Below are 24,763 nucleotides of genomic sequence, written 5' to 3' on the forward strand. Positions count from 1 at the left end.
GGGGATATGAAATAGCTGGTAAAACGATTTTATTTATAAAACAATTAAATCTCAAGTATCCCTACAGAAAAAAAATTTCGTAACTTTTTTGTCAAAATTGTTCTTTTTCATTAGTTTAATGAATAGTTTTACACCGTTTATTTGTTTTGTAGTCAATTAAGGATATATAAATCGATTCGTGTTTTAATGTATCTACTGATCTTTTTTTACTCTGTGAACAGTTTCTCTAATTAATCGGTATAACAATAATATTATTGAAACAAAAACTTTTTTCTAAAAAACTTTTTATAATACATATTACACAAAGATAATCATTCTCTCTCTCTTTCACTCTCGCTCTATCATTTTATCACCCTTTCTTCATCTGATTCTCTCTCGCTTTTATCTCCAATTTCTCTCTCACTCTCTCTCTCTCTCTCTCTCTCTCTTCCTCTTTCCCTATCTCTCTCGCCCTCTCTTTGTCTCTATATCTCAATCAAAATTGATCAGTCCTTCAATCCACCGATCTAGCTGCTATCTACCGATCTCTTTAAATCGATCAATCTAACAATCTACCAATCAAGCAACTATCTATCTTTGCATCTATATATCGTGTAATCTCTCTCGCTCACTCTCTCTCTCTCTCTCGCTCTCTCCCTCTCGCTCTCTCTCTCCCTCTTTCTCTCTCTCTCTCTCTCTCTCTCTCTCTCTCTCTCTTTCTCTTTCTCTTTAAATCTCACAATCTACCAACCCATCAATCAAGCTACTATTTATCTATCTATCCATCAAATATGTGATTATCTAACTATCTCCAGTAGTTATCACTTTCTTTAAATGTATCATTTCTCCAATTAAGCTATCTATCTGTCTCTACATCTCGTGTAATCTCTCTCTCTCTCTCTCTCTCTCTCTCTCTCTCTCTCTCTTTCTCTCTCGTCTCTCTCATTAAATCATTATATCCTATTTTGCGAAATAATTTTCATTCAATTTGTCCCGCTTTTGAAATTAAACTACCGCTTTGTATTCCTATCTTCACTTTTGTGTTATGAAATATCCATTAGTTTTAACAATTCCAATTAGCCGGCACTTTTACAAGCAAGGGGGCAAAAGGGTTATTTGAATTTCAACCCGTAAGCGTTATACACTTAAAAATGCAACGGTTTGCCGCCCCCATGCTTACATTAACCGAATAGGCCAATTTGACTGTTTGATAAAGCCCCGACCCTCCTCAAGCAGCTTTAATACTTCAACCAATTTTTACAACCCTTTCACCCTTCGAACCTGAGTTGTATTTCAAGACCCTTTCTCCCCACGATTTATCGTCTTGGCTTAATAGGAAAGAAGGAAATAATAATGTTCTTAAGAATAATGAAACCTTAATTAAAGTTAGTGAACGTTCTACCACGACATGTAATTTCAATTAGGATCTTTGCTGAAAGAAAAACAAGAACACCTCTCGCTTTGCACAATAAGAATGTGGTATTCCTTCTTTGTAAAGAACCAGTTTTTGCACGATTAATATCTCTTAGACGTTCTCGATTTCACCAAAGAAACAAGAACAGTTGTGAAAAAGAAACGTATTTCTAAGAAAAATATTATTTCTTTGTTTGAACGCAGTTACAATACAAAAAACTATTTTTCTCAACGCTATACTGTCCGGTGAATCCTTTCTGGTACATTAGGCCTTCTTTATCCGGTCTTTGTCGCCCGATTATCTCCGTCGGTTCGGAAAAAGAAGAACCCGAAGCCGTAACTTGAACGAAACATATTTGGCCCTCTGAAAATCGTGGAGCTACTGTTATATTCATAAGAATAAAACTCGTGGGGAGGGATTTCAAAATAATACCCTTTTCATCCCCTTCTAGAAAGCTGCCATAAATTCGACCGGCGATACGTTGTAAAGACAATAAAAGAGATAAGAATTTTACTACATTGAGCACCATACAGTATGGGGTGTAATGGCGAGGGTGTTTCCACCAGGTTTTTCGCTCGAAATGACAAAATGCACATCCCCAAGTGTTTTCCGGTAAACCGATGATACTCAAGTTTTCATTGTAGAAAGAAAGATGCAATATATTAGTCTAAAACATTTACAAAATTTATTTTCTTTTTTCGAACATCAGAGAAATTAAAACGTTTTAAAAATTACAGACTACTACTTGAATAATGTCATAAGCAATAAACGTGATATAAATCAATTTGTAATTTTTTTTAAAGCAGAATTTGAGTGTTTACAATTTTTCCATCTATCAGATTTAAAAAAAAAACGGTTGAAAAATAGTAAAAATATTCCATATGCGACTTATTATAAAATCTTAAAATTGTGTAGTTTTATTCATTTCTCTATGGATTTCTGGAGTGATCAATAGAAAGATTCTGCGTGCGAAACACTAATTCACTAAAGCAGCAGTACCAAAATTTAGTTCGTTATGTTTTCCAAACTCTTTAATTTTTAGAAAATACGTAAATTTGAAACGATACGAACACATTAATTTGAATGTTGTATTTTAACACATGTATGTTGTAAACGTGTAAAACTAGTGTAATTCATTAAGTAAGATGGCAAACACTCTTTGTAAATGAAGGATCATAATACATAAAATCCACGAACAGATAATGGGGGTATACATTGAGAAAATTGAGAAATCTAATTTTAATGAAACAATATTAAAAAGATCGATAAAAACGTTTACAAGGCTTCAAAAAGGTTTAAAATAATTTTACACAGAAAGAAGTTTTCTTTGGAAGGAATTGGTCGGTCAAATCATCCCTGTCGGTATATAGAAAACTGGAACCTGAGGCGGCTTCGGTTTGGAAGACGACCTAAAACTTCGAAACTTTATATTATTGTCTTTAGTTTCTTTCGCTTGTTGCCTGCGAATCATTGAGCTGATACTCAAAATTACCAAATCATTTAAAAGATATATGACAACCGGTCGTCCAAATTATCCCCGGCGGCACATCATATAGAAAATTGGAAACCTGGGGCGGCTTTGGTTGGGAGGAGGGCCGGTTGATTTAGAGTCGACGCATTGCAAGGGGAAGCGCAATAAAAAGGATCAAGGATGACAGTTTATGTATTATTTATTCTACTCGTTGGATCCAAGACACGTACTCCCTTGTTGCCAGACGTCGAGCACGCTGAGGGGGAGCTAAAAGATCTGAGAATGTTTAAAAAAACAGCCGATCTTTGAAGAGATTCCATGCTAGGATACTATTCTTTATTGTGTATGGACAAGTAATTACAATTTCAAATGAACCGGTAGGTGTCCTTAAAAGCGGTGTCTTGTACAAGCAGTACATCAGCCGCAACAAAGCCCCCAATTAAAAATACTAAAAAACAAACAAAGCCTGATCTCATTACACTTGAAAATACTGTTAAATTCTTCTTGTACAAGAAGAAAAAAGGATAAATAAAAAAATCCGCTTATATACATACCACAAAGTACTATTTATAATGCTTCTACTGCATATCTACTGCACAACATCTACAACCCGAGCAAAAGCTAAATCTTAGGCCATATATTCTTAGAAAAATAAAACTTTCTCCTAGGTGCTTAATCACGTTCAATGGAGCATTCCATACGAGGTTGGCCGAACGGAAGCGGCAATGTGTCAAAGTTTTCTTTTGAATAAAAACTATATAAAAAGTATGATCAAGCAAACCCATAAGGAAACATACTAGGAGATTTATTATTATAGATGCAAACATGACTGGATAGATACAAAAATATAATAATTAATTTTGTTTTTCATTTGAAGATTGCCTCTTTTTAAAGTTTGAGTAGTTACTTTTTTGTTAAGAACAGTTACAACCGGTTGTCTTTTTTTTTTTAACAAGATGTATATATTTTGAAGCTTGCTTCTTCTTCAGCATACAAAATCAAAAACATAAAAAGAGCGCCTGAAATATTGTAAAGATTTTGAATACCGAAAAAGAAGAAGGGCTACTTCGAATATATATTTTCTTATAAAAAAAGACAACCGGTTGTAACTGTTATTAAAAAAAATGGACTTTGTCCTTCTAGTTTCGTTTTTTAAATTTAATTTTATTAAATAGCCAACCGATTGAATGCTGTCTTATTCGTTCATTATCTGCATTATCACTAACAAGAACAAAAGTAAAATCACATTAGAGAAATAAATTGCATAAATATATTATGTTGCTCATCTGGATATTTATGTGTAATCAAAAGTACTACTCAACTTATTAAAATAAAATATAAAATTTCTTGACTTACTTTTACACGCCTTAATGTAAGCATTTATCTATTGCTTATCACCTAACAGTTGCTTTAAGATCAGTGAACTGCCTGACGAGCATTGGCATGTTGCGTAACGCAGCCAAGTTTGTCGTTGAAGGTGATCTGCGATGTCAAGTATCGCACCATGAGGATCAAACGTGATACGTATCGTGGTTTGGGTGTTTTTAAATGTTAAGCTTATTGTTGTTGAAAAACAAAACACAATAATGGAAGAACGTAACTTGGCCCAGAATATTGCTATGAATTATTAATCCAACGGGCTGCAATGACCAATAGACCTTCTCCTTCAGGAAACCTAAAAGAGGCCCTTTATTCTAAATAAAAGATGATTCTTAAAACATGAAAGTGGGAGTTACCTTATGTTAGCCTCTAAAATCCGACACGTACAGTCATTCATAAATCCGATTTAACGTTTAACTTTATAAAACATAATATACGATTACGAACCTTAAAAGTATCTTCTGTATGTTTCGTGGAAGAGTTTTGAGGTGAATTGTAGTAAGAATCTATTTCCTAAGGCAGCAGGAAAAAAGTAGTTATTCCGAGACGAACGGGACTAGCATACATCAGGGAATTAAACGGTGGCCTAAGCTATGTGATTTAGTGCTCATTTGACCGTTTCTGAACCGTAGATTTATGCCCATGGGGCCTGACCCTCCCCGCAGAGTGCCGTCATCTTGTCCTTATTAACTAAATGCATCCCTAGACCGGACCCTCTGTCCTTCCACGACGCCGCCGCAGATTCAATTTTATGTAAACTCTCGGCTTTTGAATAAATGATAGGGCCCAGGATTAGAATTGATTGCTTTTCGACCCTTAGTCGCTCAGATCCTGCTGACTCACAAGCAAACAATCACAACTTGGTCCGACCGCCCTTTCCATCAAGTATGTTTGTGCATAGGCACAAGCAAACATAAACCCAGACAGCTTGACGCTTTGAATTTTTAATTATAATACTGAAAATTCCTCAAATAAAAGTGAAAGAATAAAACGGAAGATCAGCATTTCGTTAATTATCTTAATATTCCTACCCCAGATCTTTATTGAATTTCTCCATTAGAATTTACGGCTTTGACCCAAGAAGGTTAATTAAAGCCATATTAAATTATAAATTGACAACCCTTTTTAATGCCAGTTTAATAGTAATTTATTGGTTCCAAAGCGAAACAATAAATGTTCCACTTAAAGCTACATACCACGCGTTGAATCGGTCGTGTGCTGGTAAGTCTATTTTAGTGTTAGACAATTAAAAAAACCAAAAAAAATCTGTGTTAGCCTCCTATTTCTTTTCCAAAGCATACATAATGCAAAAAAAGAGAAGAAAAAAAGGAACAATAGGTACTCACTACTTTGCTGACTAGGATAAACGAATTATACAGCATGCTAAACAAACTGGATGAGCTAAGGGTTAAAATGACAAAACAAATACTTAATATTATAGATGTAAAGTAACACGAGAGATTTAAAAGATAAGCTAAAGAATCACGATGAATTAATAGCTATCACGAATTTTTGTTACGTAGACAATGAACAGGAAAACGATACGATACTGACATAGAGAAAAAAGTATGCTAGATTTTTAATTGTGTAAGATCGATTTATTTATTTACAATACCAGTTCCCTTAGGTCAAATGACCAAAAATCCGCACAGTCAGTAGTGATAGGCAAATATAAAAAAATGAGTTTTTTTATTGTGTTCGTGTATCAAGAACTGGAGGAGTTCCCCCTGAGCTCTGCAGCTCTCTTCCTCATTCCTGGCTCCATTTTTGGGAGCTCGCAACATGTGTATGACAGTGTTCTTCCGACGAAGAAGAAATAAATTTTTTAAGGGCGAGACCAAATTCAGGGTCGCTGAGATCCGATCCCGCCGCCCAAGACTTTCCATTGATGAGTGCCGTGCCAATTTTTATTGCGGCCCTTAGGCGTCAGAAAAAAGTCCAGAGGCAGTGGGAATCGAAACCGCGACCTCGGGATCTACTAGCTGAGAGTCTGACGACCTAACCACTTAGGTACCGAGGTTCTTCTTAGACATGAAAAATGGGAAAACAATTAAATGCTTTTAAACTAAAGGAAGTAGACATTGTAAAAGACAGAATGAATAGCAAATTAATTTAATCCGCTTGGATAAACAATGAGCAACAAAACAGTGCTAAGTTAATTGCTGCTGTAAATGTAGGTAACTCTTCTTTATGAAAGCATATAAGGAATCAGAGATTCCGTTCCTGTCTCCATATTGATTACTATGTAACACCTCAGAGGTATAGCCACTAAATTTATATTCAAACAAATTATGTTCTTTGCAAACGGTTTTTTGTAAATTTTAAACAATTGCATTTATTTTCATTTAATTCAGTATTATAACGCTCACCAACACCAGAAGAGTTACAGATCCCCTTGCAAAATACTGATCCAATGGGAAAATCTAGCAAAAGAAAGTCGTCTGGTAGATATGCAATTTAGGTGATTTTAAGAACCAAGCTACATACATCATTACGAAAAAAAATTATATAACGTACAATATTGACCGCGAGTTCTGGGACACACCATATTCTATAAAGATGAGAAGAAAGAATTTTAAAATAAAGGACCTCCCCGACAGAAAAAAATCAATCCTGAAAAGTGTAGCGTACTCCTAGCTTTTCCACAAGTGCAAAACGGTCCACACTGTCAAAATCTGGACAAATCAGTATAAAGTGATTGAACACAATGACCGTGGTACAAATGATTCAAAATGGGATCGTTGTAAAGAACAAGTTGGTTAAACTGCATCGGCCTTTCATTAAACCATACTGATTTATAACAAGAATCTAACGTTTTCATTTTATGGCACTTACTTTAAGCCTGAAAATGAGTAAGGTTTTTTTTATTATGGAGACGTTACTTATTAATTAGAAAAATTATTGCCGCCACATATTGCGAAGAAGAAGAAAAGTTTTTTTTTTATCAAGGGGATCTGAATTTCAGATAACTATCGTCTATCCTGTATCTACTGATTTTCTCCGGCGTGAGAATGTTATTTTAATTATAGTACACTTTGCATGTCAAGAGGATCAAAGGGAGACCGACCGAGTGGATCGCCCTTAATCAGAAAACACTTGTCGGCTCTTGGTGACTCTCGGCCACTTATAAACGGCGATTTTTTTTAACAAGTGGATTCGTTTTATTTCCAAATAGGGGCTCCTATCAACCGGGGCCGTGTTCGATATTGAGTTATGTTTAGCTGGAGGCAAAAGAGCCGGCGTTGTAAATCCCCGTATTAACTTTTCAGGCGGTAGAAACGGCTTAATTTCTAATCCTGCAGAGATTCTACAACAAAAAAATCATATAGAAAAAATGCTTGGAACGCAGGTTCCGTTGGGTGGGACTTTTGATCAAAACATTATACTGTATGATGACAAAAATATAAAAACGAAAGGTCTAATGACTGCACTGGCACAATCAACACGACACACAGGAATGATACATCTACACAGAAAACAAACACTTTGAGCCCTGAAGATGATCTCAATAAAGATCGAAACCTTGGCACAATAAAGAAAATTTTTGTCTAAAAGAGACGTCACACCAAGACCGCATCTCACGATCTCCAGATAACCATTAACTAACGGTCACTAAACACCACATATTTTTAATTCTAAGATTTTATTTACCTAAGAAGTAAGCAGTTGAAGGTTAGAAGAAAATCGTTTTGCTAGGAATTCTCGCCACTGTTTTTTGTTTGTTATAGTCAGGCTTTCTCATGCAATAAGATAAGCTGTGTTCTCCAGTGTTTGCTAATTTATTGTTCAAAAATTGATGACTTGATCAACTGTTAACAGTAAGTTTTTGGGTTCATTGTCCCCTTTCTCAGTAGAAAGGAAAACTTGACGGTACAAACCACAAATCACCATACCTTCACCACCAACTTTTTTCAGATTAGGGTTGAACTTTCCACATCTAATTACTAAACTGATTGCCGCCGATTACCTTATGCTATCATGTTGATTGATCATTTGTTGATTTTCATTTAGTTCATTCAACACATCCAACTTTTTATCTTTTCCGATAGATTTTAAGGATAGAAACAACTAACAACTCAGTTTTGTTAAAATTTAAATTCCAAGAGTATTTCGAGTGACTACGAATGAGGCCTTAATAAATTTTCTTAAAATATTCTCAATTAAATAACAATTTTAAAAAATTAATCCTTTAAGCATTTAAATTACTTATTATCCACAAAGATGAATGAAACAATTTGAATAGTGTAATTCGAAACATTGTTTTTTGTTTAATACAATGCAAAATTGTGACATACAAGCTAGTGCAAATTTGATTAAGGGTGGTTAGGGATGGAGCATGGCAAATATACGCCTCCACTGCAGGGTTACTGTGGTAGAGAAATAATTTTAAAAAATTGATTACATTAAAAACTAAATATTTAATAAATTTAGCTCTGATTTTGAGTAAGGAACCATTTTTTGAGTAAAGTTTTTAAATTATGGTTCAAAAATAATTAAATATTCCCCTTCCACGCATAAGCGCATTGGTCTTAAACGCATTTAAAGGTTAGGAGAATTTTTAAAAGGCGGACCAAATCGCACTTCGTAAATCGGCCCAACGGAAGAAAACAGGAAGGCCGGAAATTGCCAGGTTTCTTCTTCAACGGCACTCAATCTACTTTTCAATTAAACCGCCCCCGAAACAGCAGGTGGATAAACTTTCCCACCCCGGGACTTCCTGGCTACGGAGGTTAATGTGAAAGCCTCAGCCGGATAAATAATGTAACAGAACGTGATAAATAATTGAGTGGCTTCTAATCCAAAGTACCCTCAACGGGTCGGGGCCAAAAGAATAGTACCGTCGTATATAAGTCCTAATTGCGGGGAGAGAAGACTAAAACTGATTCTCATTGTCTCTCAGAGTAAAGGACACTTTCCACCCTTCCAATCCGAACTAAACCCATTTCCTGGGTTTCGATTAAAGAATTAATATTGGATTCGGCCGTGGCTGAGAATCCACTTGTGGAAACTGACATTCTAAGAACTCCTTAATTGCTTATCAAGCTTATCTCCCCTTGAGATTATCCTCAGTGATTGAGGTTCCAAGAAATTTTGAACTATTCCTTCTTATGTCATCTGAACGATTGTCGCTATTTCTTCAAACTTCCTAAACAAATGATATTTAAACCATTTATTTTTAAATATTTATTTTCATTTTACCTACTATATTGAATTCTAGACATGACCAAATTATTGAATATCACACATGTGATTATCAATGATTTCAGATCATTTAATTCATTCCCTTTTTGAAGAGATGTCCCTGTTTAAAGGTGGAGAGTTGTGTGGTAATATTGGTATTGTTTCAAGGTGTATTAGTGTCATTTTGGAAACTTTTACGACCTAAAAAATCTATTGTGGAATTGACTCTTCCTTATAAACACACCCAAGTAAATCAGTACCTTTAAGACAGTTGGGCACTATTATTATTTCCATATGTTTATCGCCATCTTGAAGTGACTGTGCATTTTCCACACTGTCATTTTCCACATTTATTTTCCTTAATTCCTTCCTGCTGAGAGAAAGGTAGACTTTTGTTGTATTGGTTGAGGTATCGAGACATCTCTTTGATTGTTCAGCACGTGATGTATTAGTGCAGCACGTGGTCATTTTAATCTCTATCCAAGTCTATGAGAGCTGATCCTACTTTTGTGAAATTTTCTCTTGTGATCTGCGAGGTGATAAATCTATTGTTTGCTGCCTACCCTTGCTGATTTTTTTTTGGTCCAGACGCGTTCAGCATTTCGCCATATTCACTGGTTGGCTGAGATTCTGTCAGAGACACTGAAGATCGCGAGATGATGAAACGCGTCAGAACGAACAAAAATCAGCGAGGATAAGCAGACCAACATGAAAAGAAACTGTCAAAAAATGTTCGTGCTTTTGCTAGATTGACAGATTGTTCATTGATTTTAATCCCCTTTTGTCCTGACACCCACATTAGAGTTTTCCGTTTTCTTAGTAGTTAGAGGTATGTTATGTATGCATAACTTGCATACCCATAGTTGCACCTCCAACTATGGGTACGTTATGCATTTCTCTTTTTGCAGAGAATTCATGAATCTTCACCAGACTTTCAGTTGAAGGTGGAAGAGTAGAAAAACCTTCAGTTCTGCTTGCCAGTCTGGGCACCTTTTATTCTTTTCGTGAATATTTCTTGTGCACAGAGGATTGCATGGATCTCAGCTTTGGAAAATCGATTGTGTGGGGAGTGGAAGTTTCGCTAGATCAAAATTTGGCCCTTTGACTCGTACCTCCACTAAATAGTTTCGGGATATTTATTTTCCATGCAACTCTTGTTCGCTATTTTTAATTAAATGGGTCTATCCAAATACTTATATTTTAATTTTTCATACATTATTATAAACGTTTCATTTATTTGGATTCTTTTTAGAATTTTATACTAGCTTACTCTTACGCCAGCCTTTTTTTGTTCTAATAGCCTTGTGTTATTTACTCCTCCGTTGCCAAAGTTTTCAGGTCAACACACTTTACCAACGCCCCTAATTTCCGTAAATTTTCAAAAGCAATTATTTTTTAAATACTTTATATTGCTAACGGATTTATGAATAATTTTTGTCTTTTACATTAAATTTTACCTAGCTAATATAAATCATGGCATAACATTCATAAAAACTTTTATGTTCAGATATTGGAATTGTTGGAACTTTTTTTTAAAACTGCACCTCATCATTTAAATAACGTCTTTCGTTAACTTAAAAATAGGCGATTCTGTATGAAATGATTTTAAATCATTTTAAATAAAAGCTTTTCACTATGCATTGAATGTAATAAACACGAATAGATATTCCCTCAATATAGTATCTGATGATTATTGTTAGCTGGCAAGGAATATTCCCCATTATAATTATAGAATAAATCCCCGGGTGGGATCACGCTGAAATCCGGATGCCGGCTAATACTTTAATCCGTATTAACAAGGCCACAATATATCGGGACCGCGATAACCGTTACAATGGAGGTTGGCCATAGGTTAGTGGATGAAAGGGGCTTCGAGGACAAAGAGGCCCGGTAATGAAGCAGTAAAGCAAACATCGAGCCTTTTGGCAAATCTAAATACAATTATCCAATGTCATAATAAATAACTGGAGATAAGCCACCTCTGTGTAATTACGACCCGGTTACATTCTCACTCGCCGGATACGTCATAGTCGATTTTATGATAATGTCCAATACTATTCCTGTCTGTACTTAAGTGAGAGATCACTTTTTGGAATGATAGTTCTTCTCACTGAAGGTTTATGCAAGCATCCCGATTTCAAGTATTAAATACTCACCTCAGGAAGAGATACAAACACGTCTCTCCAGTTAATTGTAGGAATGGCTTGTAAATCCCCCACCAACGCGACGTTCCACTCACCATTTTGTTTATCGGGCCGGTCAATTTTGAACGTGCGAAAAGTGCGGTTATAACAAAACTAATTATGTGTGGTGTTTTGTGACCGTTAGCCAATGATTATTCGGAAATCGTGAGATGCGGTCTGGTGTGACATAGGTTCTAGAAAAACGTTTTCTTTATCATTCCAACGTTTCGATCTTTAATGAGATCATCTTCAGGGTTCAAAGTGTTTGTTTTCTGCGTAGCTGTATCATTCTTGTGTGTCGTGTTGAACACTTCGAGCCTTGAAGATGATCTCAATAAAGATCGAAACGTTGGCATGATAAAGAAAATGTTTTTCTAAAACCTACACCAGACCACACCTCACGATCTCCAAATAAACCTAATTATCCTCATACATACCGTAAGAAAAATAGTTTTAAATTAAGGATTAATTTGCATGTTGAATATTAGTTTTGCGTAAGTTCAGAATTTGGGTAAATTAAAATCTATGATATTATTTATGCATTGATCTCCATGTTTAATTTTACATTTTTTATTTCAAATTTCTCAAACCAAACTAGTTTCTATCATTATTGAAAATGTAACTCTGTTGTGTTATAGTTTAAATTGAAGTAGAGTTTTGTTTCAAAAATTTGTTAAGTTGGCTGATGTATCTTGCAGATTTCATTCATTCCTATTTTCATATATATCACAATTTACAGAACCAAAAAGCTAATCTCATACACTTTTTTTGAGAACAAGTTTCACATTTTGAAAGGAAACTCTGTAGCATTTTAATAACAAAATCTTTTGGCTGGCGTTTGAATAACAAATAAAGAATAACAAACTACTTGCCCCATACAATACACACGTAGCCCATTATTTGTGATGTTTTGTATCAGACTGTATTTTTTTGAAAGCTTCACCGGTCATTCCACCGGCCCCTTAATGTGTATTTCGATGGAACTCATATTTTAAAAAATTATAAGTAGATTTACAAAATTTATTGCTAATCCACCAACTCCTACGGCAGTAATGACGAAATCCTAATCGAGAATCGGCCGGACTGTTGGAAACCTATTGATATTCATAATGGGCGTTAGGGCGGAAAGGGTTTTAACAAAACAAATCCAAACTAGCCAACTTAAGCAATCTTGATTTGAAATATACATTTAAAAGTGTTTTATCGTCCTGATACGGAATGATACGTTAATAGAATGTTGGAAATAAGTTATATAAAATTTATTTACTCCTTTTATAAATTGATTATCCATCATATAAAATTTAGAGAATTATTATTGGCTAATAATAATACTAAAACTGGATTGGTTTGCATTTTCTACAGTAATGAACAATTAACGTGACTACTTAAACTAAAAGTTGCAGTAAATGTCAAATGATCACAATTCCGTCAATTCTTGCTCGTTTACTTTTCACATTCCATAGTTACGTAGTTTTATTTGGTAAGGGGGAAAAGTTGCTAAATGTTTATGTCTTCAAGAAACATGAAATATTGTAATAGAATAATTAAAACCAAACGTTTAAGACAAAACGTATATAAAACCCATGAGCGTAAAATTTTATTGTTTTATGTGTTAGATGTAATTACTACTAACTTAACCATTAATCTTCAATGCTGTTACAGTCTTTGGCAATGTTGGAATTGAGTCATTCTTCAAAAAAATTTGAAATCGTTTATCAAAAAATTAATTACATCCATTTGTAGACATATTTATGATAGTTTTGCCCTGACGATGACATTAAAATAGGTCGAAAGATAGAAACAATTGAATTTGCTTTTTCATCAAGCATGAAAGCCATCATGTATTATGATCCTGATTATTCGTGAGTTAAAATGTTATTATGTGTTAATAAGCCATGTAAACATTTTTGTAATTTTTATAAAACTAATTTCCCTACGTATACATGGTATGTTCCGTATCTAGCTTCAACACAAACATATAATATTTTAACAAAAGATTGTCGATAATGGTATTTCTATCGCTCCCCTGTTCAAAATGAGATTTCTTTTTTATCCGTGAAGATTCAAACCGCCCACGAGGGAATGCGCCGTGATAAAAGATATATCTCAGAAGAGACAATTTCCGATGACGCATCGTCTAGTTCTACTATCGAGGGGAGGAGGATGCAGCAACATGTTGAGGGGTGTTCACGGAACGAAAGATTGGGGTGGAAAAACCGCCATCTTTATTCCTCTTCGGAAAAGTTTAACAAGCCCACCGAGGTTTTCAAAACCAATTAAATAACCGAGGGAGTGTCTCGTCTAGTTTTTTCAACCGAGTTAATTGTTGCCGCCCCCGTCGCATCCCCCAATGAATAAGAATGCCGGAGCAATCGCCCGAGAGGGGTTGCGTCTTCTTGTTTTCTAATTACCTCGCTCAGTGAGCAGCCACCCTTCTTAATAAGTAAAGTGCTCATTTTTATTTCGCCCGGATTTATTTCCCTGCCTCCGGGCTTATCTGCCGCCGCCGGCTTCACGCTCTGCCGCCCCCCTAATTATCCACCAGCCACGTAGCCGGCTAATGTATTTCTACTTGTGGGACCCTCTCCATTATAATTTTAAACCGTAGTTTAGAAAGGAGTTTTCTACAATTAAAAAATTAACTTCGATTCACTAAATGAAATGGATCACGTTTTGAGGTTTACTTCCGGTCTACAGAGGAAGAAATCACCTGCGAGATGTCTGATTAGTTTCAATTCAGCTAACTATAAGACAAAGAGCATTAATAATCTAAATACTGATGTTAATTAGACTAGATTAGATTAAATTAGACAGGTTCTGGGCAATTTTTTTATATAAAACGTATGCTAATGAATTATGTGGAATTCAAAAAATAATAAATAACTTTTCGTTAAAATTTAAGAATTTAAGACCATAGTAAAATAAAATAGATAGACCGTTTGTCAGAAATGCCACATGAATACTAATTATAAAAATATATAATAAATATGTAATATTATATAATAAATATTTAATAGTATATAATAATTGTAATAAGTTCTTTACAAAAAAAATAAAATATAAAAATACGGTGTAGTTTTTTGTCAGCTCTGTTGACTGTTTTTTATTTTTAATTTTTTTTTACGAGGGTTCGCAACAGCAGAGGTTATATCAACCCTCGAGGTGCCGGCATTTGTGAAAACAAGCACATTTGTAAGCATGTCGAGCTCGAATGCAGGGCCGCTAGATTCGAACCCGGGATCTTTACCTGTCACTTTTGTTGATTTTTGGTTGCGGAGTCTTCAATCCTCCATCAATTATCTTACAATAATATTTGGTCCGTTTTAAAGGCTTGTAGATAAATAAAACATATATGAAAACTGCCACTTGTGTTTACAATTAGATTTTGTAAATAAATCCTTGAATAGTCAATTTCATCTTTGTTGGTTTTTGTGCAAAGCTTCTTTCTAACTGTCCGGTGGATTGATTTTTAAACTTTGTACCAGTTTTTATTTTTAAGTTTCAAATTTGTTTGAGTTATGGTTTTAAGTCATGCAGATTTGGCTAGAATCAATCATTGTTGGAAGATGGAAGAAGTCATGAAACGTAAGTGGCCAGAGTGATATTCCCAGAACAACTGTGAAACTACTGTGTTTTAGTGTGTGTGTTACCATCACTACCAACACAGTCCAGGTTACTTAGGAAGGCATGGAACAGATCGCGATTGAGTCACATCTCAGAAAGATGATCGTTTTATTGTTTCAAACGTACTCCTAATCGATTTTTTACCGCTCTTGACATCAAGAAGTCGATCAACAAGTTAGAAATGTTAAAGTCAGTTTACGCAATGTTTTGCGGAGACTTTCAGTAGCTGGATTACGTGTGTTTGCAGGAATGAAGAATGGCGCTCTTGAAGAAGTATGAAAATATGCCACATCATTACCTTAAACACATAAAATCAATGCTACGTCGAATGCAAACGGTGGTCAACGCAAGAGAAGGAAATCTGTCACACTACGTTCCGTTCATAATAGTAACTAATTGAACTCGTTTGGCATGTCTGTGGAGTACTTTGTATTCCGCTTCAGGGCCGTCCACATCCGCTTAACTATTCACGGTTATAAATACATTCTCACCCATAGGAGTATTCACCGGGGTTTTGATATTACGCCAGTGCCTTACCCTTTCCTACCTTACTACAAACGTATGTTACTACTTCAGTGAGTTTGAGTGAGGTACTAGATATTCCGTTCAACACATGTTCAACCATTCGCGTCAATAAGTAAGATCACACCATACTGAAAGCCACGCCTCCTGAACAATCATAAACTTGTATTGACTTCATGGTCGATATGTTGTACTTTCTTTGGCATTTCTGTCCGTAGTAACGTTCTGCAATTACAGCAGCAATTGATTGGATTTTGGAATTATATAGGCTCAAATCCGCACATGAGTGTACATATTTGCACAGTTGACTCAATCTCTTTGCGCAGTCCATCGGCAATTTGTAATTTACAACAAATTCCGACAGGCATAGAGAATCAGCCATCTCGGGTGTTAGCAGTCCGGGGTCAGGTCTGATCTCATCCGTCTAGCCATCGACGTACAGCTTGGTCAATTCAGCACCCAGCGCATGGATGCAGTTCCTAGATCCAAACCATTCACACTCTCACTCATTCTCGAATTCATTCTCACCTCTTTACACACCATTCAGTCAATTAGAGGGGTGGGAGAATTCCATATTCCTCCATCACCCTCTACACATGCATAACTAACCTAATTGAGGGTCGATGAAATACTCAATATTCCACCATCGGTCCTCCAGTCGCAATTTTTGATTCATTTATGGGAGAATTTGAAAAAAGTAAATTAATTATGGTGTAAGTTTTGATTTACTTAGTCAATATCAAGGTTTCAACTTCGATTTATCTTTAGAAACCTTTCGGCAACTTTTGTGCCACACTGTTGCTTTGTTGCCTGATTTTTTTAAATTTAATTTTTAGAAATGAATAATATAGAATATACATTGTAGGTTATTTTATTTATATTATGAGTAATATTAATGAAATACGCGTAGAAATTTGATTATTTAATTGATTATTTAAAACATTAATTAATATTATTATAAATATTTTGTTCGTAATGGTCGAAAAAATGTTGACAGTTAATATATAAATCGTGTACTCTATTCAACAGTCATATGATTTTCTTCCTACGCCGTTTAGCGATAATTAACGTATCTCGAGCCAACAATTCGGTATTCAGCCTTGAACGGGTTCGTCAATCTTGTAAAGCTTCATTATAAAAACGCCGACCGAATAGCTTTGATTATACGAAAAAAATTGTGAATATTACTAGCTGTTCTATCCACATGGCTTCCTAATTACCAAATCAGCGAAGGCGTGCTAAAATTAAAATTGCACGTACAATGATTACAATACGTACATTGGATCCTATCGGTAGAGGCATGATTATAATATCTGGCCCTGATATAAAACAATAATCAACTCCCTAATTGAAATGCCATGAGCCTGCAATAATCACGGCAGGATCCCGGTAGGGGTAATTGTTGTAAAATGGGCACCGCCATGTTTGACCACCCGTTCCATTTTGAGCTCAAAACTCCAGTAGAAAAGAAATTACCCCTAATAACGCTTCGTGACCGTAAAAAAATTAATTCTAAGGTTTATGACTTACAGCGATCGCATCGGCCATATGTATCCACCGATACCAAGCAAAGCCGCCTTGGCATTTTTTCTTTATTTGCTGTTGTTCATTCCGAAATTATGGTGTCATTATTTGTAAACACCGGAAATTACTTAGTAAAAACAATAATTTATTATAGTAATCATTTATTCTACTATTAAAAGATAATTTTAGTTTTAATATTGATCGAATATATTGTTTATTTCATTTAATTATACATTTTATCTAAAACCTTGGTTGAGATGAAAAACTTAGGGTCACAAGCAGGATTCGAAACCTTAGTCCTTACCCGAAGGTCGTGGGTTCGAATCCCGCTCGTGACACTAATCTCAACCAAGACTTCAGATAAAACGTGTATTTAATTGAAACAATTAAATAGGTCAATTATGGCCGCTAAACATATAAGGATTTATTGTTTATGTTGAGATATTATTTGACAGGCAACACATTTTTCCGAGTAATTGTTGACTTTGTAAAGGAAAAATGTGAGTGAGTAATAATGAGAGATAGATATTATGTGTCCATTTTATAGCTCATTTACATTCGTCGACTCAACGAGAAGACGAGCGAAGGGGCGAGAGAGAGAGAGAGAGAGAGAGAGAGAGAGAGAGAGAGAGAGAGAGAGAGACAGAGAGAGAGAGAGAGAGAGAGAGAGAGAGAGAGAGAGAGAGAGGAGAGAGAGTGCGAGAACCCAGATTCAAAGAATACACAAGAGAATGCACAAGAATACACAATAATATACAAAGAATCAAAGTGTAATGTCCGTTTCCCACGATGGCGATCGGTATCGAGGAGACTGATGTAACTAAAGGACAGATACGGGGTAAATCATCTTATGGGGAGACTCGCAGGTAACCGGTATGAGATACCGATTTTCAGTAACCTGGGATGTTCGGTCCTTCATATCTTTTCAGCGGATGTTTGGTTCTTGATACGTTTTCTGTATGAAGGCGACTGAGAGGATCTGTATGCGTGGCGAAATGTAGGTGAACCAACGTTACTCTACTTTTACTTGTTTTTCGTCTAATTAAATGATAAAGAACTACAGCTTCTAACTCGTCCATTATAAAAATATGACAGAATCAAACATCTAGGTCTTTCAATCGTTTGGGAGAGGATCGAGACGAGATGGAGAGGAGGATACTGAATCTACTCGCCAGGAGAGTCGCCTGGATACTTTTTGTATCTCATACCGGTATCGCATACGCGTCTCTCATACCGATCGCCTCAGTGCGAATTGGACCCAACAATGATTGTAACCATGAGTGCGTTAGTTTTACTAATAAATTTGAGTGGAAGAAAAATTGCAACTCTGGGATCGACCATACTACAGAACCACGTCGGCTAGTGGTTGTTACCCACATGGTCAATATATATATATATATATATGTCGCTACAGATAGAATTATTTTTTCAAGAACTGAGGGCACTCAATAGGAGCAATAGTAGTGGACTCGAAATAACATAGTTATTTCTAAGGTTGTGGGGTTCAAGTTGGCCTTAACAATGGATAATATGGCACTGGCATTAAAAAATCGGAGAGTATTTTTTTTAGTATTTTCATTTTAAATATCTCATTAAAATGGAATCAATGTTTAAAGTAAACTCATTGATCATTAATAAACTGTCCTTGTAAAATATTTACGGGGCATATTCGTTTAGGTTCAAATTTAAAAATAGTGACGTTTAATCTTTGGCGTGATGCTTGATTCATGCGAACAATCGGAAATACCAGGCTACTAGTGTTGATTTCCCATAGGTCGGTAAAAAAACGGCACCCGCGGCCGCGACGGTGCAGAAGGGAAATGCCACCATTTGAAATGTCACAAATTAAAGGTTGTTGCTCAAAAGGTCGCTCTCGGCGGGAATGGGCGGGCCCGTCCCATTTAGATAACAATTCAATCCGAGAACAGCCCGGAGGAAAAGGAGCGAAACAATTAAAATCGCCCGTTCTTTATCCACCGATTCGGCCGCGGGACTGTAAATATTAAAGCCGACTATATGTAGAAGCGGTCCTAGCATGATTTACGACTTTTCTTGAAAACATTTCAATGCTCAGCGAGGAGAGCATGATAGACTAATTCAAACGTATCCATCCTGCAATAGATACATTCCAAAAGTAATTAATCGACTCTGTAGATTAAAACCAATTTGAAAACTTCTAGCTAAAAGTACTACACTTTTAAGCACTATTACAATTCTCCCCTACGTCAAAAGATACGTTGTACTAGAAATTAAGTTCATCAATTAATTATATATTTCTTACAAAGCAATTCTTAATATAAAATTCTAAGATAAACTATAAACACTTTACTTTGTCAAATTCCACAAGTGTCTACCAAAATATGATGAATATTTTATATAATGTACCACGGTCCTTATATTTGTTATGTTAATTTTAATTGGTATGATGCCCATGCAGATGCACATTCCACATTTATTTCGTTAAATTAATCAGTTTTATCTAACTTCTGACAATTTAAGGTAACGGCTAATGGTAAATATTACAAATTTTTTGTAGTTTTAGTCTTTGCTTTTCTTTTCTTATCTTTCTTGCGTTTTAAGTCATGATCAGGGCAATTAAGATAATAGTTGACTCCTTCTTGTTTTTATACTATTGTTGTTACTCTATCTCAAGGCCTCCTCAATGGTGGATAAAATAATACAAATAACAAACAGAAATACACAGAAACCTAGAGTCAAGATAAAGAACATAAGTTTGGTCAGCATTCACTCTACCCGAGATTACTCGATATTCTTTGGGGTAATTGGGGGATAAGCCCCTTAATTAACACTAATAAATTTCATTTATACATTCATTCTCACTCCCTCAGAGTACTCGACATCCCTGGAAGTTTAGGGGATTATACTTTTTCATTGATTTCTAATGATTATTCGGAGATTTAAGATGCGGTCTCACGATCTCCGAATAATCATTGACTAACGGTAAACTAAACACCACACATTGATTTCTAAGTTAAAAAAATAATTTATCTCTAGTCAAGGTCTATCAATTCAGCAAAATTTCTTGTTTAGGTCTGTGGTGTGATCATCCTGGTCCACCTATCCAAGCTGTTGTTTGCCTGTCAGCCAAACTTCAATTTTAATTGACTTTTAACTTTTTTATGCTTAATTTAACCTATTTCACTCGTGTATATATAGACAATGATCGGAAACGACCAGATACAGGTTCATCACCCCGCAGAACCCAGGAAATCTCATAATCACCATAATCGCTCCATTTAAAAGTTGAACGTATTTAATTATAATTTTATAAAGACAGGATTTGTAAGCTTGACAGTAAACTAAGTCATGTCCAATAAATAATTATCCCCGAATGTATATTTAATGCGAGGGAATGAAAAAATTTCAAAAATATAGTATGAAGTTGGTGCATTAAAAAGCTGTGGTTGTTAGGTGATTTTTATCAATTTTAATAATTCTTGCGTTATGCTTTTCGGACCTCCAATAAAAATGTGAGCCGCCTTGTAATTTGACTTTGTAACTATTAGGCAGTCGAATATAGGCCGAAGAACTAACTTAAGGATATTTTTATACACCTGTTTTTATATTATTTTACATTTTCAAACGTTCAAAAAAGTTATTTTTTAGATTATTTATATGTGTAGAGATTAGTGACCGATAATCGATAGTTATTCAGATATCGTGAGATGCGGTCGGGTGTGATGTAGGTTTCAGAAAAACATTTTCTTTATCGTGCCAACGTTTCGATCTTTTATTGAGATCATCTTCAGGGCCTGGGATTTAAAAACAATGTTTACATTTAACAAATACATTTAGGATGTGGAAAAGTGAATTTATACATTGCAAAATATATTTTATATTCAAACAAAGTATTTCTACTCACTCAAAGTGTTTGTCTTCTGTGTAATTGTGCCATCCTTGCGTGTCGTGTTGAGAGTGCCAGTGAGATTTTGCTGTTTTATGTTTATATATGTTTGGTTTTGAAGGGGTGGGGAAGGATTACAATTACACAGAAGACAAACACTTTGAGTGAGTAGAAATACTTTGTTTGAATATAAAATATATTTTGCATTGTATAAATTCACTTTTCCACATCCTAAATGTAATTGTTAAATGTAAACATTGTTTGTAAATCCCAGGCCCTGAAGATGATCTCAATAAAAGATCGAAAAAATCGAAACGTTGGCACGATAAAGAAAATGTTTTTCTGAAACCTACATCACCTACATCACCACCAATAAGGTCTGACCAAATAAAGCTAAATAGTTTGGTTATAAAAAATTGTCAATTGATTCAAGACGACGGAATTAAGACGTGTTTATGGAGTTAGTGTGAAACATGCTGTACAGTAACGAATGACGGCACATGATAAATTCCGCCTGGGTACCCTCTCAGTAGTTAGTTTTATGCGTTTTGCACGAAGATTTATTATTATTTTTATGCAGTTTGTGACCAGACGAACCTTGAAACTGACAGTTTAAACTCCGTTGTATCCGTTTTAGATATGGATCCGGCGTTGCGAAATGAGATGGAAATGGGAGAATTGATTTTCTCTTATTTTTTAATATTCGTGCTTAATAAAGCAGAATCTTTATTACGATCTGGTATCTGAGAAAAAAGAGAGTGTGAATATAATTTTACCTATTTATAAAAGCAGCTCGACCTATTAATGGGCGCTTTCCTCTAAAATTAAACTCTCCGGTTAAGTTAAAAAAGAAGAAGAAGAAAATATACAAAGAGCAATTAGAAAGGCAATAATTCAGAGGTGAACATTAGTAAAAATGACGATGGTGAAACTCGTTAAAATTTCATAAAGTGGAAACGAAGTGGGACTGCCGGACGGCCGAGAGTATATCTCCCGTGTAAAACACCCCCCTTTCTACCCAGCGAACACCGCCGTTGTAATTCCTGCCCTAATTACGCTTAATGCGGTGAAAATTTGATTAGGGGAATTCGAAACGCGTAAATTTAGCATCACGGGAGTTTGCGATCTCCCACCGTCCCCATCCACGGGCCAATTGGTTTCCGAACGATGAACGATGACCTCCGCTGATAATTAAACAATTTCGACAATATTCGCCGCTTCTAATTTCAACCCATCATACCCTGCTTTACCTCTGTGGACCTCTTATTTAAAAATTATCAACTTCACTGTAGATACAAAAAAATAGGTTCATGTTAAAATTTAAGGCCTACTGAAAGATAAATCACAACTCGCGGCTTTATTGTATCATGTAAAAAATTAATGTACAAAACTTATCAGGCGATTTATTTTTTTCCCAAAAATTACTACCATGAATGCAGTCGCAGATAGCCTGTTCGTTTCTGAGTGGAGGGAACTCGGCTAATAGCCATTCGAGATCCATGGGCCAACTTGGATCATGGCCAGGATACGCCCGCGCCAACAAAAACCGACCAACTCCTTTCCCAAGGACTGATCATATCGGCTAATGTTCTCCTCCGCATTAAACCAGCGATTTCTCACTCGGCAGCCTCCACCCCCGACCGCCCCTTTTGCCTAATTATACTTTAACAAGCTCATTTGGTCGGTTTATATATATGACAATTCCCTCCGTCTCTTTTACTCTGTTAAAGACATTTGCCAATGGTAGATCTTTTCAAGCCTTATACTGTTAGACACATCATAATTCTGAAGGCCCCGGAATATGTTTTATTAAATGTTGTGGAGATGTAAATAGAAGCACTCTCATCCTCAAATGTTCAGATAAAACACAAGACCCAGGTTTGCTAGGTCTTCAGTACACCTATGCTCTTTGTGAAACAGTAAGATAGACAGATAGATAAATAGATATATAGATATTTAGATACAAAGAGAGAGAGAGAGAGAGAGAGAGAGAGAGAGAGAGAGAGAGAGAGAGAGAGAGAAAGATATGGTATATTCTATCCATAACTTAGGTATAGTTTAGTCACCATAAAACTATATAAGTCTATATATGTGGTATGTACATAAATGCTTCGTTTTGCTAACATTTTTGACTTTTTTCAGGGGCGAACGGCCTAAGAAGGCGGGGGAGGCAGACGTACACACGGTACCAAACACTGGAGCTGGAAAAGGAATTTCACACCAACCACTACCTTACGAGGCGGAGGAGGATAGAAATGGCTCACGCCCTTTGCCTGACAGAGAGGCAGATCAAAATCTGGTTTCAAAACCGGAGGATGAAGTTGAAGAAGGAAATTCAGGCGATCAAGGAGCTGAACGAGCAGGAGAAGCAGGCACAGGCGCAGAAGGCTGCTGCGGCTGCGGCGTTAGCGGCTCAACAGCAGCAAGACCACTAAAGGACTTTTTAGTTTCATTTAACAAATTTTCGTTGTATAATTTAAATCCAACCCCTCCCCCCTGAATGAACGTGTACTGTAAAACGGTCATTTTATATCCCCCCCCCCCCCGAGTCATTTTTACCTGTCGGACCACCCCTCGTGAAAGGGAGCCCTCAATTTATAAATAAAAGACAATTTGTACATTTGTGCACCCGGGAGAAACGGAGGTCAATTTTTGTTGAATTTTGTTATGTATTTCGTTTTGAGTTTTTAAAAAGTCCTCTCAACAAGATTATTTTTGTTGTATTTTGTATAGAGACAATTATTTCGTCATCTTTTTGTGTACAGTGTGAATAGGAAAAGAAATATGTGCTAATCTAAATATATATAAAATATGTGTGTGTATGTGATCGTGTTACCTTGTGTGAGTGTGTGCGATTGTTGGATTCCTTCGAGACCTCCAGGATGCTCATGGGTCTAGACTGGAAACCACTCCGCCAGGACTAACTAAGGTAAACACGATTCATTTTCAATGTAACAATATATTTATGGTATATGCTTTAAGTTAATATTGAATTGGAACCCGTCAGGAAAATTCTTTAGTGCTAACGGAAAGTCAATAAACGTTTACAAAATTAACACTGTAGTCATCATTGTTAACAATCCTCAATTGAAATCTTGATTTATCTGCGACCCCGTGACCCGTCCAGTGGCCAAACAAGAAAGATAGTTTGATTAATGAGGTCGCATCGACAAAAACATTACGAGATCACGTGGTAAAAGTTGATTTATACGTAAAGAACGATTTTGTTATAAAAATAACCCTTAATATGTTACAAATCTTGTCATTTTTCAAAATTAAATTAAAATTATAAATCACAAATCATTCAATTTATTTTGAAACTTTGAGCAGTTCAGTTTTTAATTAGTCGACAATAATGCCTTCATTAAAAAATGGTCAAACTATGGCAACTGAAACCGGAAATATATGACTTCGCATAGGAAACAGGATGTTTTGAGAAAGAAAATCGCACAAAAGTAAGTACATACACATTTTTAATACAACCCTCATGTTCGAAAGGGGTTATGTTTATACTCCCGACTAAAATGTAGCTCCGTTTTACCATAGAATGGATGGGACGACGACCCTTTTATTATATGTTAAAACACAAAGGGTGCTTCAGAGAGGAGACATTGGAAAAT

General features: G+C 35.6%; 1 protein-coding gene across 4 annotated transcripts in view; it reads left to right on the top strand.

Moving 5' to 3' along the window:
- Nucleotides 1-24,763, top strand: part of LOC106661386 (homeotic protein ultrabithorax) — a 348,363-nt gene that overhangs the window by 200,706 nt on the left and 122,894 nt on the right. For 2 of the 4 annotated variants that reach the window (XM_014384721.2, XM_024227479.1), the window contains exon 2: nt 23,280-24,072. In XM_014384721.2, the coding sequence (XP_014240207.1) occupies nt 23,280-23,578 (299 nt within the window). In that variant the 3' untranslated portion in view covers nt 23,579-24,072. Of the gene's footprint in view, nt 1-23,279; nt 24,372-24,763 lie in introns of those variants that run through there. The other 2 variants (XM_014384722.2, XM_014384723.2) reach the window with 2 other exon arrangements.

The sequence above is a fragment of the Cimex lectularius genome, unplaced genomic scaffold (genome assembly GCF_000648675.2).
Source record: "Cimex lectularius strain Harlan isolate CLEC.00 unplaced genomic scaffold, Clec_2.1 scaffold18, whole genome shotgun sequence".
NCBI lineage: Eukaryota > Metazoa > Arthropoda > Insecta > Hemiptera > Cimicidae > Cimex > Cimex lectularius.